The following is a 19,337-nucleotide window of genomic DNA, read 5'->3' on the forward strand; positions in this document are numbered from 1 at the left end:
CTTTCCCTTTATATCCACTAATAGAAACCCAAATGGATTCAATCTCTTTGCTATCATCTTCAATATCCTTAACTTCAACAGGATATAACTCACATTTTACATATAAAGCCACTCCTCTCCCCCTCTTCAGTACTCTATCTCTATTAAATAGCCTGTAACCCTGTATTTCAAAGAAATGTCTGTCATCAAATTCATTTACGTTTAACCATGTTCAGTTATTCCCATTATATCAAAATCCTCCATCCCTACCAGTGCTCTAAAGTCATCTATTTTATTTCTTATACTTCTAGCATTACAATAGTAACAATTAAGCCTGTCCTTATAACTACTTCTATACTCATTTCCTATGCTAAACGTTTCTCTGCCTCTTATTCTTTTTGCATTTAGTTTTTCCTGGCCTTCACCACTGTCTAGTCCTAGTTTAAAACTTCCCTTATAGCTTAGTTAATAGCCTTAGCAAACAAGCCAGTCCCTACTCTATTTAAATGTAAACCATCCATTCCAAAAAGCTCCCTTCTTCCACTGAACTGATCCCACAAATCCAACCAGCCAATTTGCTCATTCTTACATACTAACCTAAGCCTAGCATTTAGCCCTAATGACCTACTTAAAACTTCATCCCCCAGTTACTTCTGGGCAGTATCCTTGACAAAATTAAGTTATGGCCTTTTAAAAGTAAATAGAAAATTGTTTGATCTATAAAATTTATATTGTTTTAATTGTTTTTTTAATCACAATAGATGATGTCATGGTTTGTGATTTTTACAAAAATAGTACATATGGTGAAATAAAAACTTTTTATGGATCACATTTTTACAAATTATGTGGAAAAAAAGATATTAATTATTTTTAAGAGCTAGGTGCTACCTCTTCAGTTCGGGAAGATTTTCAGTGCGTTTCTCTATAACTCTTCTAGGCTTACACTATGCGAAACTGTGTACTTAATATCCTTGGTGAGATCATCTTGAAAGTCTTGAGTCGAGATGATCTAGACAGCAAATCAAAAGACTTAAGAGATCAGCTTTTAGACAAACTTGAGGTTTGTTTTTCTGATTTTCTATTTAGCTGATAAGTTGTACATTTGTCTGATTCTTTTTTGTTTTTTCAATTAAAATGTTGCAAATACTACACACCATAACACTAGTACAATACACTGTAAACTTTTTAAACTGAAAATGTGTTGTTTAAAAAAGTCAATTGATTACAAGCTGCTGATGTTACTGTTTTAAACAGTGGAGTGGATGATTCTAGAAATTAAAACAAATATGACATTAGAAGTATTAATTGTAACAAACTTATGATGCTTTTGTAAGTTAAACACTATTTGTATTCAGCTAATTGTCTATCGCTATAAAGTGTTGTTGAATGGTGTTTAATTGATCAGTATCTTCAATCGTAAGTCCAGTTGAAAAATTAAATTAAAAGATTAGTGTACTTTGGGTTTAACTGAAATTTTTACATTTTAAATTTTCTGTGATGAAAAAATAAGGAAATTATATAAGCCTTCAAATCTAGCACAGTTTCTGAAAAATCACAGTTTAGATGCTTATAAACATAATTTAATGATAAAACAGCTGATTCAGAAACTTAAGTTCAACACTAAGTTAATAGTGGCTAAAAGAATGTCTAAAATACATCCTTTTAAAGTTGTGAAATAATTTTTTTCATATTTTTCGTACTGCTGCAGTCAATACAAATCTTTTCATTTAGTGTGATTATATCACGTTTTTGCCAAGACTGCGGATATGACTTAAAAAAGAAAACATGCACCAAAATTTATAAAAAAAAGATAATTTTTTAAAAGTAATTATTAATTAGGTTAAATGATAATGTTTTTAGTTTGATTGTTTTCTCATCTTAGGATCACATTTACGATGTTAATGCATTTGTTCGAAGTAAGGTTCTTCAGGTTTGGCACCAGTTGTGTACTGAAAAAGCTGTCCCACTCCCTCGACAAGATAACCTCCTTCATTTGATCACAGGACGATTACATGACAAGGCCAGTAGTGTCAGAAAGTATGCTATTCAATTTTTGACAGCTTTTCTTCAAGGGAATCCTTTTGCTGCCAAGGTTTGTTGATTAAAGATGTAATATAATCATAAGAATTGCACTTTTTATGGCATCTTTAAAAATCATATAAAATAAAAAAACAAACTCCTATTGAAGGTATTACTGTGGGTGATTTAGTGCATTGTGATTCCAGCTGAATAATCTGACTACTTGTTTTATTATATATGTAGAAGCATGCTGTGTTTCATGTACATTGGATGTTACTGGACCATTACTGGTCAAGTTTTCTACACTAATGAGGCTTGGCGTACCATGGAGGTTAAGGTGTAGAACTCTCAATCTGCAGGTTGCAGAATAGAAGCCTGGTGCTGGATATTCTGGCCCTTTCAGTTGTGGAATGCTGTAATTTCACAGTCAATTCCACTATTCATTTGTAAAGTGTAGACTAATAGTTGGTGGTGATGCTGCCCTCTGGTTGTTTTCCCTGTGGTCAGGAGTTCAAAAATTTAGATGCCAGTAGATAATATTAGTAGCTTTGCTATAAAACACACAAAGAAATAAACTAGTATAATGGTTGGGTTATTTGAATTTTAACTGAATTTTATTTTTAGTTGGAGGAAATCTTGATGAGGTTAACACAGTAGTGCATTGTATTGTTAGTTGATGGACATCTTGGACATTATCTTGAAAAGGTTAACATTGTAGTGTATTTTGTTGTTAGTTGATGGACATCATCTTCACCAGGTTTACACTGTGGTGTGTTGTTAGCTGATGGACAACATCTTGACAAGGTTAACATTGTAGTGTGTTGTTAGCTGATGGACATCATCTTGACAAGGTTTACACTGTAGTGTATTGTGTTGCTAGCTGATTGACATCATTTTGACACAGTTTACACTGTTGTGTATTGTATTGTTAGCTGATGGACAACATCTTGACAAGGTTAACATTCTAGTGTGTTGTTGGCTAATGGATAACTTCTTCACAAGGTTTATACTGTAGTGTATTGTGTTGTTAGCTGATGGACATAAGCTTGACAAAGTTCACACTGTTGTGTATTATATTGCTAGCTGATGGACATCATCTTGACAAGGACAACACTGTGGTGTGTTGTTAGCTAATGGACGTCATCTTGACAAGGTTTACACTGTAGTGTATTGTGTTATTAGCTGGTGGACATCATCTTGACAAGGTTTATACTGTAGTGTATTGTGTTGTTAGCTGATGGATATCATCTTGACAAGGTTAAAACTGTAGTGTGTTGTATTGTTAGTTGGAGGATGTCTTGGACACCACCTTGACAAAGTTAGCACTGAGTGCATTGTACTGTTAGTTGGAGAATGTCTTGAACACCACCTTGACAAAGTTAGCACTGAGTGCATTGTACTGTTAGTTGGAGAATGTCTTGAACACCACCTTGACAAAGTTAGCACTGAGTGCATTGTACTGTTAGTTAGAGAATGTCTTGGACACCATCTTGACAAAGTTAGCACTGAGTGCATTGTACTGTTAGTTGGAGAATATCTTGGACACCATCTTGACAAGGTTAGCACTGTATTATATTGTTTTATAGGTTGGATGACATGTTTTGGCAAGGGGTCAGGTCTTGTTTTTTCTTCAATAAAATTATTGTTAACCTTGATTTAGACAAATTCTAAAAGCAGTTTAAACTCAAGTACTTTTGTAACAAAGTCTTGCAATGTTTAATTAATGCCTGGGTAACTAGGAATGTCTTCATTCATAAGTTGTCAAAAATGTGCAGTGATTGCAGCATTTCTTTTTGTCAGAAACCTCTTTCTCTGCACATCCACAGTCTGATAGGGACAAGTTTCAGTTTGTTTACCTTGTACAGGCCTTCAAACACTTTCTGGTTTCCTATACTTTTTAGGTCCCTCCCTATTTTTGGGGAAAGGAAAGAGTGTATGTGTTATGTTTTCAAGTCAGTCTTTTGTAACAGAAACCTTTTGAGTGAAAATCTGGCTGATACTGATGTTCCAGATTTCACTGTTTACAGATTTCTGTAAATTTTCTTGGTATTGGAAGACTTTAATATATCTATGAAGCATGTAAAACCATAACAAACCCGAACTTCTAGGTAAGTACATCATTAATTACTAAATATTATTAATTACCATCCATTTCATTAACATGTTGCCCTTTGCCTCTGATATTTTACTATTAGGGCTTGTTTTTTCCTGATATTTATTCAAATTTTTCTTTAAGTCATCCTTAAAATTACCCCTGTTTTTCCTTGATAGGCCGTTGGAAGGCTTGCATTATTCTGCAGAACTTTACTTTTTATAACAAACTATTTAAAGGTGAACAAAAACTTCAGGTATACTTTATTCAAGAAAACGTGATCTGTAATTATGTTCACATTTAGCTATCATATTTTTCAAATCCATTACTAATATTTCATGCTTTTTTTAAATTTCAAAATACATGTTTTTAAATGGAAAACAAAATAATCTTATGATTGGTTAATGTAAATCTTGTATTGTTCCAGCTTACATTGGAGGAACTACAAGCTAATTATGAGAAGGAAGCAGAGAAATTAAAGATGATGATGCCAGATGAACCTGTGGAAGAAACAGGTTTGCACATTTTTATGTCTTTACAATTTTTTGTTATGCCAACATTACTAGGTTCAGCCCTCCTAGTGATTTAGCTGTAAGCCTAAAGACTTATCATGTTAAAATAAAAAACTGGGTTTTGATACCTGTGGTGGGCATAGCACAGATAGCTCTTTGTGTAGCTTTGTATCTGAAAACATACAAACAAAACTAGGTCCAAAATTATTCGTGAAAACCACAGTAAATGGAACAAACTGTCAAAAGAAAATGTGTATGAATGTTTCCAAACTAGTTCCTCCAATATCAAGACTTCTGATAGTTTGTTTAATTTACTGTTCTTTTTCACGAACTGCTACACACAGTTGTTGTTCTTTTATTATCAAGCTAATGTAGGAGTGGTTTGACTCTTTGGCTAATAATTTAATGTAAAAAAAGGTATTTTCTTTCATGCAAATAAAAAATTTTTCGGCAGATTTGAATATACTTGTGATGAGAATGGTGTTATATTTTTGCCAATTTGTTTGTTTTCCATTTTTAAAATAAAGAAAAAAAATTAGAAATTAAGTTTTTATTTCATGTAAAGTATAGAAGCATTATGTAATAGACTTTTTAAACTTTTATTCACTTAAGTCCAACTTTATATGACAAAATTTGTGGTGTTCTAAAAAAATATTTAAAAATAAATGTTCTTTATAGTGACAGAAAAATCAGCCTAAACTGAAAAAAACAATTAAATTACAAGATTTTGATATTCTTACCAATATCAAAATATTGGTTAGTTTTTATTAATTTTATTGTTTATAAAATATATTTTGCTAAGTACTGTTTTATAGATTTGTTGAACTATCTTGTAATTCATTGGTATTAGATATTGAGTTTTTCTATTTTTTCTACACCTAATAACATTCGTATTTAATATCTTGTATACTAAAATTTATTTTTTTTTGCTCATTAACAAAGAGGGAGATTTTCCTGACAATATTTGTGCTGGATTGTTAAGATGATAACATTTGGGTGTTTTAGATAGCATAGTTAGCTTTAACTATGATTAAATGTTTAGTGTTATACCATACAATGAGGATTTCTACTGAAAGAAAGGCATACTTAATACATGTGTTAAAAGAACAACACAACATTAGTAGGTACAAAATAGGCTTGAATCACGTTATCAGGTGGAGTATATATATACACTTTTGATATATATTTAGTTTTATATCAGATGAGAGTTAAAAGTTGAAAGGTAATTTTATTCAGCCAGTTGCCAGTTTAAATTCATATTTAATGCTAAATAACAAAACCTTTTTTATAGTACATTACATGATATTATCGCTTCCACCTTCATAGGTGCCAAATTTCTTTTACATTAAAGTTCAATATCAGTCTAAGTGGCAGAACTTTAACGTTTTTAAATTATCTCTTTTAGCCTTTTAGTGTGGGATAAGAGTGAAATAATTAAACTGTATTAAAAGCAACCTAATTAAAAATATACTTGTTGTAATTCATAAATTATATTGTATGGTATATGAGCAATAGATATATTTTTTTCTCTATGAATTCAGTGCATTTTGAAATTAATGTAGTTTCCTCTAATACAAGATAAGACAGACATATAAAGTTTAACAGATAGTGTTGTTTTATTCATGCAAATTTCTGTTTTAAATTTACTTATCAGATATAGGAGGTGATTTAGATAGTAAATGGGAAGGTATGTCCCAAGACTTACTGGCAGTAATTCAAGAGACAAATGAAACGAATAATGAAGAAGATACCGATGAGGATGGAGAAACTGATGACAGTGTTTTAATATCTCAGTAAGTAACAAAAAAAAAAGGATCAACTATGGAGGAAGCTTAATTTTTATTTCAATGAATCAAAGAATATTTAATTTTTCCCGAGAAATCTTCCCTGTTTATATTTTTAGAATTGTTCTGACTGTCTCACAGTTGCCTCATTTCAGAAAAACAAAATATCAGGAACAAAATGGTCTGTTTACATAATGGTTTGACATTTCAATGTGGTATACATTTTTGAAATCACTTTTGGTGTTAACATTATGACTGTTTCAATTTGCAGTGTGTGCCACATTTGTGGTGTTGAGTTTTATGTGTAGGCTAGCTTATCAAAATGGAAATGGGAAATTATGCTTAAAGTTTAATATCATGCTCATTGAAATTAATGTTTTGTAATGAAATTCATTAAAATTTAGTATCTCGATAGGAATTTTATTACATATTAAAACTAGATTTTTTTATTGGTGTTGCATAACAGTTTATATCTGGAGATGATATTTTATTTCTGTCAACATGTTCTTACATCTGATGAGTTGTAAAATTAGTGTAAACTTTTGTTTTATCATTTCTAATTTCTATTTATAACCCATTACATCTGTAAGGGTATTTACAAAGATACGTCAGCTGCTAGATGATGGCCATTATCGAAAAGCTGTCTGTACTACTAGGCAGGCAATGAAGTTATTTCCTGACCATCAGCTGTTCCTTTCTGTCCAGTCTCAAGAATCGGAAGAACCATTAAAGTAAGTGTATTAGTAATATACTTTAATGTGAGTTAAGTATTTTAGTTTAAAAAAACGTTTTTATTAGAAGTTAATTTTTTAACATGTCACAGCAAAGCAAACCAGGTTTTTGTGAGTTTATTTTTGTTTATGATGAAAAAATGGACACTGGAAAAATTACAATAACATTTTAAAATGTAATGGAATTAATTGTATTAAGCTTATCTTCATAACTTTTACTTGCAGTGTAAACTTTATTATCTTCTCATTTTAAAATGTAATGGAGTAATTATATTAAGGTTATCTTCATAACTTTTACTTGCAGTGTAAACTTTATTATCTTCTCATTTTAAAATGTAATGGAGTAATTATATTAAGCTTATCTTCATAACTTTTACTTGCATTTTAAAATGTAATGTATTTTTGCCTTTAGAGGGAAGAAATGGTTAGACATATCTAAGATGAAGATAATAAAATTAGTATTTGTAGAAATATACACTTACAATTTGCATGGATTGGGCATGATGTAATGGATTGTTGATCTGAGAGTTAAATTTTCATTGCTGCAAAAAAACTGCGTGTCCATACTTTGGATCCAAGGGTATGCTAAGAGTGATGGTCAAATTCTGCTTTTTAATTAGAATAACCCAAGAGTTGATAGTGGATGTTGTTGCAATCTCTCCATTCTATCAATGTTAAACATTTAGGGACAACTAGTGCAGATAGCCTTTGTTTAGCTTTTTACGAATATCGAAAACAGTGCAGTTTACTTGATATATAATTTCTTCTCTTGTTAAGCAATGTTCTGTGCCCATTTACTAACAAATATACAACTGAGACTTAATTGTACGAGCGATGTTTATGGTAAGAAAACTGCCAATAAATATGTTTTAAGTGAGTTAAAAATACATATACTTTCATGTACTAAAACTATAATGTGCTTTTTTTCAAACTCTTTAATTGTTTTTTTTTATCTAAGCATAAATTGTATTTTTTGTTGGTCAGATCTACACTCTCAGATTCAAAAGAGGAAGATACCAAAGATAAAGATGTCCCAGATATTTTTAAAATTCTTCAGTCTCTGTATCTTGGTAAGTAATTTATATTTCAGTATGAAATTAAGTCATTTATTTTCTTCTTTTATCAGTCTCTTTTGAGAATATATGTGGCTTAGTGTTTAGATTCATAGTTTGCCACAAAAACACTTACTACACTTTGGGACAGCTGTGTGTGTAATGAGAGTGATGGTCAAATCCCACTTTTTTTTTAGACAAGATTAGCTCAGGAAATGATAAGTGGATGCAGTTGATAAGCAGTATTATCTCTAGTCCATGAGTACAAAATTAAGAATGATTATTTGTAGTTTGCTTCAGTAAAAATTCTAACAGATAAACAATCTCCCTCTTTCTACCTGTACCTACCTGAAATAATACTTCCAATTTGCATTTTAGCACAATTTAAAGACTGTTTAATATCAGCAGAATATTCAAAATGGATCAAGTTGTATTCTATTTAGAAACTTTTTGCTCTCCAATATTTTGTAAATAATTTGTAATACTGTTTACATAGTAAGCACCTTTAAAATATAAAATCGTATTTATAACTTTGTTATATAAAGAGTTCTTTTTTTGTAACTAAACCTTGGGGATTTTATTTTTACTGTGTATACTTTTGGTGTTTTTGTTGTTGTTGTTGTACAGAGTATGATAATTTTTCTGGTATATTGTAATGTGCTGTTAATTAATGAATGTTAATGTGCTGTTAATTAATGAAGCATTTATTTCTTAACAGATATAATTTGAATTAACAAATGATTATTTAATGTTAGACATTTAAAAAAAGATATTGTAATATCATTTTCAAATTCCTTGCAAATTTATGTTGATATATAGGTTCAGGTAACCAAAGTGACAACCAGTTGCCTCATTTGGAAATGGAAGATAAAGTAGTTTCTGAAGTTGCTATGGAAACTGAACATTCATTGGGTGACAGTGGAAACACAGAACATAATGTTGTGAATGAGGTCACCAAGCAACAAATATTAGTGCAGTATCTGAAGGTTAGTTATGGCAATAATTTCAAAGATTTGATAATTTTTTCTAACGGTGATAACTTTGTAAAGTTATAAGAGTTCTGAGGATTTAAGTATCAGTTTTACCATTTAATATTAGAATGTTAAATTTGATACTAACGATTAGTAATATAAGATTATAAATTCTTGTGTTGAATTTATTGACTTCCGTTAGAAAACCTTGAGAAAGTTATGTTTTTTTCATTTTGGAATATGTAGACTGATGAAATAAAAATACCAATTTTTAACAATGTTTAAAAGGCAAATGAATCCATTGTATTGTGTGCATGTTGGTGTATGCTGTTTTGTTTTATTGGGCATGGCCTATTAGTTTTCATACCAGGCTGAATTTGAGGGTTCATGGTTAACATTTTGTTGGCAAAAAAATGTGCTTTGCACTTTTGTGCCATGTGTGCATTACAATAGTTGTAGTCAACTTCCACTATTCAATTAGAGTTGGCTGTGGGTGCTGTTGACTAGCTGCTTTCTCTCTTAATATCGTGGTAGATTTAGTTTCACCGAGTGTTCAATGAGTAATCAGAAAGAAAATACAGAATAACTCTGACCTTAATTAAGTTTGACACAAACAAAGAGACTCAGACGCAAGTTGCACAGAGTAAAACAATCTTTATTTAAATGAAACAATTATCATTGTTAATGACAAGTGTAAAGTGTGGTTTCTTTACTGGAAACAAGAGATAGAATATTAAGTTTTAAAGTTAAGATTTACAGTTCTAATTATAATTTGCAAGTTAAAGTTGAAGATAAAATTAAGTTAACCTGAATCAAGTTGTATTCTGTTTAAACTTCTCTAAAGTAAATTAGTTATTCATTGTTGTCCCAGACTGAGAAAACATGACATTATGTACCAGGAAAAATAATGCCATTGTTTTCATGGTGGAGGTGATATCCATGTGATTGACAGTCACTCTCACTACAAAGATCACTGTAAGTTTCTATACAGTATGTTCGATGTTACAACAGTTTTTCCCATGAGGAAGTACATGTGATACCCTTGTTGATTGACCTAGTTCTGTGAGTAACTAACTAGGGTGAGACGAACTTAGTGGATGCCATGACTAACATTCTGATAAATATGTAAACATGGGAGGGTCAAAGTGCATATGTCATGACATTCAAAATTTAAACTACTATGTTATCAGTGTCGAATCAGCCAAGTTCGTGTCCCCAAATTGACCTTTATAATTTCCATACCATAACTTCTAATATGTTTTGTGTATCATCACAAAATTTTGCAAGCTTTCAGTAAGCATTAAGAGTCATTTTTAGACAAAAATCAGAATGTTTAATGAAGTATTTTAATTAAAACTTTATACATGAATATATGGAGTGAAAGTGTTGACTGCTTAAGAATGCAAAGTGATTTTCATGTTAAGATTAAAAATCTGAAAAACCTCAAATTTCATTTGCATAATCTTGAAAACTTCCTAAATAATTTCAAACCTTTTTCAGTAAAACTTTGTATCTTATCCGTTATTTTCTCTACCCTAACTCTGTATAAGTTGGTCAATTTGACTGAACTCATAACCACACAAAAAAAATTTTAAATAAATCTACATTACCCCTTTTTTTCTTTCTAGAATGACTTAAAATTGTAACATGAAACTCCATTTGTTTATCCTAAATAGCTTTGAACTATGTCTAGCTAATATTTCCACCATAAAATTTGTAAATGACTTGGCAAACATGTATTAGCTCATGTTATTCTATCGAATTATATAATGCACGGGTTACCTGCAAGTTGCTTGTGAGCATACCTCGTGAACAATTTTTATTACTATTATCCTTTATTTTACCTAATCTATCTATCATTTTAGTTACTTTTATAATAATAATAATAATAAACAAAGAATGTACATGGAAAATAAGAAATAAAATACTTAGCTGTGTCTTCTTTTTCTTCTTTTTTTTTTTGATGTTGACTGTTGATGGAACTTAACCTTCTTTTTTATACTAATGGTATTACTGCACAAAATAATTTCTATTTAATTAAGTAATGCACCAAAGAACACAAAATAATAACATGCAGAAAGCAGACAATGTCCCATAACTATCACAGTTTTTCTGGCTTTCTAACTATGTGACAAGAGTTGTTAAAAATTCATATTAGCTAGTCAGTGTGTTTCCCATGGGAATAAAGTTTGAACTGGAAGCGAAACAGATAATTCTCCATACAGAAAGCAACTTGGTATAATACATCATTTGATAGATCAGAACATTGGTTTTCTATTGGTTATGAATAATGTAGTAGTAAATGTCACAATTCTCATACTAGGGGAAATTCAGGATCTTTTTTTTTAAATATTTCCTTGCAAATTTAAAACTTATATGATGTTAAAATTTGGATTATTAGCTACATTTTTATGCCAAGTTTATTTGTATACCATGATAAAAAAGTAGTTTAATTAAATTTTGAATGTAACTGACTAAAACCTCGTGACATGCTTGGAAAAAATGTCTGTAGCAAAAGTGTGTTAAAGAAAGTAGTTCCAGAAAACTGTTAGGTGTTTCTGCTTCACTTTTTGAAGTTATTTTTTTTGTAGAAAGCTTGGTCAAATCATTCTTAAACTTCACCAAAAAGGAAAAAAATTTGAAGAAATAGGGAGAAGTTAACTAGACAGTGAACCAAATTTCAACACCAAAAATCCACATGTTAAATAATGTTATGAGGATTTATGTGTCATTATTGGTTGGATAAAGTTGGAGACTAAATGTTAGCTTTATTGTGTAACTACTTTATTATTAGTATTAGGCATAGCATGATCTCATCAATGTTGTGAAAAGCAAGTAACCAGAGAATAAATACAAAGTTGAAGTATTCATATTTGCATTTAAACTCGTATAGAACTTGGATAAATTGCGACAAACGTTTAGAAAATTTATTTTAATGTTAGTTAATTGTAGAATGTTTTTCTTATAAAGTTAGATATTTTCAGCTGCTGAAAATTGTGTTGAAAATATATATAAATTTTAATTCTGGTTTATTTTATTTTTTACTGTTTAAATACCCTGTCTTGAAAATTTTTTGTCTTTCAGGGTTTTGTTTCATACATACATCTGCATTATTTACTACACTTGTGTAATGATGCAGTTCTGAATCATTCAAGTGGTGTAAGGTAGTTTGTGTTGTTAAAAAGCGATAAGTGGTGGGTTAACCTCTTAGTTAAGTTGTTTATGTACAACAGGTCTGAGGTTTGGTCACAAGCTTGGAAATTACAAAAATGGAGTTAACACCAACTAGTATTTGCTCCACAACCTTGAGACAAGGCCTAAAGACTGGCCTTGTTTGTGAAAGGGGAAGAACCTGTAGCTTGAATTGTTAAAAAAAAAGCCTTAATAACAATAGTCAGTTGTTTAACCCTTTGAGCATATGGAAATTTTGGAGTTTTGTGACATAAGATTAAACTCACAAACACTTGGGATACAAGTGAATGCTTTATCAACCGAGCTATAGGATTAATCCACTTCAGTTACTACTTAGACACTTTTATAACACCTCTCACAACTAACATTCATCATCAGGCCTTGTCTTAGGGCCATGGAATGGTCCTACCTTAGGTGCCAGTTTTTGTGTGGTAATATCAGTTTTTGAATCTCCTGTAAAAATCAGGAGTGCTCTCACTACAAGCGAGCACTCTGCCAGCTAACAGATTAATGCATTATCAGTTGTTATTAAGGTAATTTTTAACAACTCAAACTACCACATCACAAAAAATGTATTACCTCAAGTACGTATATTGTATCATCATATTTCTAAGAGTTTTCAGTCAGGATATTCTATTGATTCATTTTGTTCGTAATGTACATATCTTAAAGCATTTAATTAGCTGCTCATTTGTTTCTATAACAATTGAACAATAAAGGTTTTTTTCTTTTACATCCTTGTATGATTGAAAGTTAACCTTGCAGATGTGTCTTTACATCAAAATTTTAATTTATATTCTTTTAAAGGACTCTGTACAATTTGCTCAGAAGATTCAAGTAGCACTGCCTGTAGTATGTCAGTTACTTGGCTCGAGGACAGTCTCTGATGTACTAGAAGCCATTGATTTTTTTGTCACAGCCTTTGAGTTTGGAGTACGGGATGCAATGTCTGGAATCCAGCGTATGCTGCTGCTAGTATGGTCGAAAGAAACTGCTGTTAAAGATGCCGTTGTTAGTGCATACAGAAGGCTTTACTTGTGTCCCGAAGGTGGAAATACCAGGTACGTTTTGGGTCTGTTAGATAATTATGACAGGTTTTGATTTTTGTTAAGTATTGAAGAATAATTCTACCACTATTATTTGAAAAAGTTTGTTTTCTTACAATTATTAAAAAATGGAAAGAGCCATGCTGTTAAAGCATAAGTAAATATCTTCTACGGAAAGAGCCGTGCTGTTAAAGCAGAAGTAAATATCTTCTACAGAAAGAGCCGTGCTGTTAAAGCAGAAGTAAATATCTTCTACGGAAAGAGCCGTGCTGTTAAAGCATAAGTAAATATCTTCTACGGAAAGAGCCGTGCTGTTAAAGCATAAGTAAATATCTTCTACAGAAGGAGCCGTGCTGTTAAAGCAGAAGTAAATATCTTCTACAGAAAGAGCCGTGCTGTTAAAGCAGAAGTAAATATCTTCTACGGAAAGAGCCGTGCTGTTAAAGCAGAAGTAAATATCTTCTACGGAAAGAGCTGTGCTGTTAAAGCAGAAGTAGATATCTTCTAATAAAGTTGTGATGTTTGTGTAAAAGCTCTCCAAGTCTTCAGTGGGAAAAATAATGAATATTTTAAGGGATCAAATAACTTAGCAATCTGTTTTAAATAACTTGCTTTTGCTTAAAAATGCATCAGTTTTAGGTAGAATGTATTTTGCAAAAGTTTTGTTTTCTAAAGTTTGGCAGTGTTAAAAAATATTTTTTCTTAGTAGTTTTAAAGATTCTTACATAATCCATTTCTTATTGCTTTTCTTTGGTTGTTATTAAAAATATATCTAATTTTTTAAATATGTTTGTCAATTTCAGCTTATTTGATGGAAATTTGTTTTTTAATCTTAGGGCTAAGGCAGTGGCTGTTGTTCAAAACCTTACGGCCTTAGTTCAAACATGTAACTTAGGTGAAAGGACTTCCCTTGAACATTTGGTATGTAAATATAATAAATACTAATTAATTTATTATCACAGCTTGTTTTAAATGAAAGGAACATAATTCATAATGTGAATTGGAGGTATTTCAGTCAAAGTATCTTGGTTAAAAAAAATTTAAGTTTTTTTAAAAAAATAAGGTCTTGATTTCTGATAAGACATCAGATAGCCATTTGTAAGCATGTTTTATATTTTCTACTTTAGCAAAACCTAAACTGTTATTCAGAAATATACACATCAGTGTAATCATTTACCTCAGTGAACCCATAATTTAAAATTTCTGTTATTGATTAGGCTTCACACACTCAGCTCATTTGCTTTATTCTTATACATTTTTGTTAAAGGCATCTCCGTTAAATATAAAAGCATCAAGTGGATTGATTAAACTTGCTTGATTTTAGGGTAGGATAACATGGAAACAGTTCTTAATATACAGTATCATAATCTATAAAATTAGTGAAGAGAGAGATGCTGTTTTAAATATCTAGTTTTGGTAACAGAGTACTGTGTTTGTAATTAAAGAGTTTTTATTTCAAACCAAACTTGAGTTTGCTGTTCGAGCTCAGTTTATTCTTTGCTTAACAATGCACAACCTGCATTTTATGTGAATTTTCAGTTTTTCTATTAAACATCAGTGTATCTGAATATGACATGTACAAGGAAGGGCTTCAAGAAATACTTCTTTCTAGTTCAAAATTCATATGCTAAGCTTGAGCAGCACTGCACTGCTAATCTGACTTTATTACCACAATCAATCTTTAGTACCAATACCTTATTTTGTTTTACAATTCTAAAGATTTATTCCCAGTATATGGAATATTTATACAATAATACATAGGTGGTCAAGTTGAAGATGTTTATTTTATATGAGTTAAAACATTTCTAATTCAGCTGGAAGAGTTCATGAAGTCTGGGGACCTGAGCTCAACGGTTATCCAGGTTCTTTGGGAACGGTTCTCTAAAAGAGGGCCTAGTGTTACTTCACACGACAGCCATGCTGCTTTAGTGTTGCTCGGAATGGCTGCTGGGTAAGTAGACATTACATTAGAAAGTTTAATAAAACAAGTATTGTAACACTGTATTTCTTTTACTTTTACTGGAAATTATGTTTTTTACAGCTGGCCCAATAATCTGAAGTGTCAGCACTAGTGTTAAACTAGAAATCATGGTGTTTGGAACTGATTCAATAATCTGGTATCCTAAGTTAATATTCTGTACTACTTGGTGTGCTTCAAATTAATTGATAGTAAGAAATACGAACAATACGTCATTTTTTATTGTTGGGGCTTTAGTAAGTATTCTTAAGAATGGTAATTTGATGACTTAATTAATCGTGAGTGTAGGTATGAAGCAAAAAATCTTGATTTTAGACATTAAAGTTGTTTATCATTATACAGTACAAAAATGGTCAACTCTTTTTACTGCCATGTGCACATAGATCCCCCCCCCCCAATCTGGTATAGTGCTACCATGAACATGAAGCCCCAAAAAATGGTGTTCCCTTTCTAACTTTCCAACATTTACCAGTTTCAAGTAATGAAATATTAAAATTTGTCTTTAAAGTATTTGAACTTAAAATGAGTGAATTGACTTAACTTTGTGAAACAAAAATCAGTGACAGTTGGGACACTTAACTATCAGTAGAATGATGCAACTTGGTTTTTTAAATATTTCGTGCAGAATTTTTATGGTTCTTTACCTTTTTTTTAAAAGAATAGTGCCTCCCTTTTTTTTTGGACTAAAATGTGTAAAATTTCTTGGCAATAACTAAAGTTGCAATTTGCGATTTTGTTTTGTACTCATGGCAAGTCTCCTGTGTTGTGATGCATTTTGGCAGACAGTGCTAAAATGCTTAATTGATGATGATATTTTTTATTTTGAAATTAACTTAGAACATTTATAAGACAACTGAGCCATCAGTAAGACTTACACAAACCTGGAGATTTTTTTTATATACTTATTATATATTTGTGAATATATAGTGTTCTGGTTACTTCATTTATAGACAGAAAATACTCAAACATTTATTTCAGTGTTGGGGTATTGGATCTGTTAATGTGTCTTAAAAAAAAACAATTTATCACTTTGTTGAATTTTGTTAAACTGAACAATCAAATTGTTTGGCACATTTTTATGAACAGTAGTTCAATTTTTAAAAGTCCGTGAGTTTTTAAATTATAATTTTAATATAATATAAATTATGCACAAAACTTCTATATAATCTGGGGATTAAACTTTTAAAGTTTCATGGATATCATTTTTCATTTGGTTTAGTCACTTTATTTTCTTGCTATAAAATAATGAATTTGGTTTATATTCCAGAGATTTCACCCACCTCTGGAACACCACTCATGGTTAGTTTTTCTCTGACAATAAGTTAACTGCTTTGTTTTCAGTCTTCAAAGTTTGCATAAACCCTTAGATCGGGTTTGTAGGTGTGGTTCTCAAAATATTTCCCATATGTGAAACAGCTCTTCTAATTGGTCATAAGTACCTATCAATATAAAATTTGGATCCCTCTGTCTAAATTAGATTACTAGTTGGCATTGAGTTTTAACAGTGATGAAGGATAGAGGCATGAAATAAAACATGAACATTTGTTTTCTGTTGGTTTCTAATTTTTACTGGTATCTTTGTCATTAACATTAGTGTTGTCTTCTACAGTGCTGAAGTTGAAATAGTGCGATCAAACATTGATATCCTAGTATCTGTGGGTCTAGATCCTGAGGCAGGGGGTGACTTTCAAATAGTGCGAGACACATGTGCCACACTGTTGAAACTGACAGGAAATACCAAGGTAATAAGACTACATTTTGTAAAACAAGGAATTACTATAGTAATAAGACTGCATTTTGTAAAACAAGGAAGTACTATAGTAATAAGACTGCATTTTGTAAAACAAGGAAGTACTAAAGTAATAAGACTGCATTTTGTAAAACAAGAAAGTACTATAGTAATAAGACTGCATTTTGTAAAACAAGGAGGTACTAAAGTAATAAGACTGCATTTTGTGAAACAAGGAAGTACTTTTGTAATTAGACTGCATTTTGTGAAACAAGGAAGTACTAAAGTAATAAGACTGCATATTGTAAAACAAGGAAGTACTATAGTAATAAGACTGCATTTTGTAAAACAAGGAAGTACAATAGTAATAAGACTGCATATTGTAAAACAAGGAAGTACAAAGTAATAAGACTGCTATTTTGTAAAACAAGGAAGTACAATAGTAATAAGACTGTATTTTGTAAAACAAGGAAGTACTAAAGTAATAAGACTGCATATTGTAAAACAAGGAAGTACTAAAGTAATAAGACTGTATTTTGTAAAACAACGAAATGTTGAATATGTCCACTAGATCATTCATTAACATATTAGGTCACTAGATGATTCATTAACATATTAGGTTTGATTTATCATAATCTTTAACTTCAACTTGTTAATAAGGTTTTCAACATTTTGACATTTTTAAGACATAACTTTGATAATAGTTGAATATTTTATGATAAGAAAAGTTATCAGTGTGTTTCAACCTCAATGTTCTTCTTTTTTATCAACAGCCAAGTGTAGAAGCCAAAAATCCTCCTTTAAAATTTCCTAAAGACCATGAAATTTTTGTCAAGTTGAGTGACATTCTTGTTCGAGGTTCGTATAAATCTTGTATTTGGCCAAAATGCTGTGTATAATCATTGGAATTTAGAAGAAAGAAGAGCACATAAAATATGTCTGTTAGAGAGACAAGATGTTTAAAATAATATCAGTTATACATTGATCTATGTTATGAAATATCATAAGGGATATAAAGAATGTACTTTTCTTTGTTATAGTAGCAAAGTAGGCTTACTTGTCTTATGGCTTATTAGTTAGTGGAGAAAGGTCACTTGAGAAGGTTCCTTTGGACACAGTTAACTAAGAATACAAAATTCAAAATTGTGGTTATCACTCAAACTTGTATTCAAGGATCATTACTCTTACTTGAAATAAAAAAGCCAAATCCATCAGAAGATCAGTATGTGTCCAAAATAAGATTAAATACATAAAAATTCAATGAAAAATTAACTGATCAATATTGTTTAATATCAAGTGAGAAAATGTCAAATTAAATCTAAAGTAATAAATAAAAGATTTACGTGAATGGTTTGAAGCTAGGCAAATGTTTATGATATGGTGTTTGAGTTTTTCCTCATTTCCTGCAGCACAAAAAGCTAGGTTACTTGTTTAGATATGCTTTAATTATCGTTAATATTGCTGTTACACATTTTAAAATTCTTATCATATGAAGTATTTGTTTTTGTAGGAGCATTATACAACCTAATGCAGTTTTTGGTTGTTTTTTTTTTATAATAAAGTAATTATGTATTGTAACCAACAGAGAACAGACAAGTTTATTGTTTGTTTGTTTCAGGATAGTCAGTCAGCAAGCTATTTCAGATAACTTCTAAAATTTCAAATGAATTTGTTAAGTTTTTAATGTGGATAAATGTGATCTGTGATTGCAAACAAAACAAACATTGATTCTTTGGCCATACACATCTGATTCAAACAAAAACAGAATTGATTTATGCTAACTGATCTTAATACTTCTCTCAAGTGAAAATATTAAACTGTGTCAGTGAAACAAGGTTACAGTTGTACAAAGATGGTAATTGTATACATATCGAATTATACATAATTAACAACAAAAAGACTTTTGTTTAAACGTGTACAATATAGGTATGGAGTAACACTGTTAAAACATCAGTTTAGTATAAAAAAACATCTTTTATTTTTAATATGAGTTACACTCTTGTTTTAGTATAAAATACAGATTTTATGTTTATTATGAGCTACATTCTTATTTTTGTGGGTCTGGTTTCTATCATACCTTTCAGTGGACTCAATTTTTAAGCTCATTACATCCAAAAACTCACTTCCAATAGGTCTGCTATTTGAGTAATAAATAGAATTAGTATAATTTTTACTGGGCCATGAGGCCTAATTTTTATAAGAAGTCTGGTAATTTTATGCTCTCACATACATTAATGAAATTACTTGTAGCA

General features: G+C 30.6%; 1 protein-coding gene across 1 annotated transcript in view; it reads left to right on the forward strand.

Moving 5' to 3' along the window:
• LOC106459697 (condensin complex subunit 1-like) overlaps window positions 1-19,337 on the forward strand; it is a 57,770-nt gene that overhangs the window by 23,958 nt on the left and 14,475 nt on the right. The window contains exons 10-21 of the mRNA XM_022386228.1: window positions 917-1,039; window positions 1,862-2,071; window positions 4,518-4,605; window positions 6,257-6,395; window positions 6,977-7,117; window positions 8,102-8,187; window positions 8,989-9,155; window positions 13,140-13,393; window positions 14,215-14,299; window positions 15,193-15,329; window positions 16,966-17,098; window positions 17,859-17,943. Coding sequence (XP_022241936.1) covers window positions 917-1,039; window positions 1,862-2,071; window positions 4,518-4,605; window positions 6,257-6,395; window positions 6,977-7,117; window positions 8,102-8,187; window positions 8,989-9,155; window positions 13,140-13,393; window positions 14,215-14,299; window positions 15,193-15,329; window positions 16,966-17,098; window positions 17,859-17,943 — 1,648 coding nt within the window. The remainder of the gene's footprint in view (window positions 1-916; window positions 1,040-1,861; window positions 2,072-4,517; window positions 4,606-6,256; window positions 6,396-6,976; window positions 7,118-8,101; window positions 8,188-8,988; window positions 9,156-13,139; window positions 13,394-14,214; window positions 14,300-15,192; window positions 15,330-16,965; window positions 17,099-17,858; window positions 17,944-19,337) is intronic.

This window comes from Limulus polyphemus, unplaced genomic scaffold, assembly GCF_000517525.1.
Source record: "Limulus polyphemus unplaced genomic scaffold, Limulus_polyphemus-2.1.2 Scaffold649, whole genome shotgun sequence".
Lineage (NCBI taxonomy): Eukaryota > Metazoa > Arthropoda > Merostomata > Xiphosura > Limulidae > Limulus > Limulus polyphemus.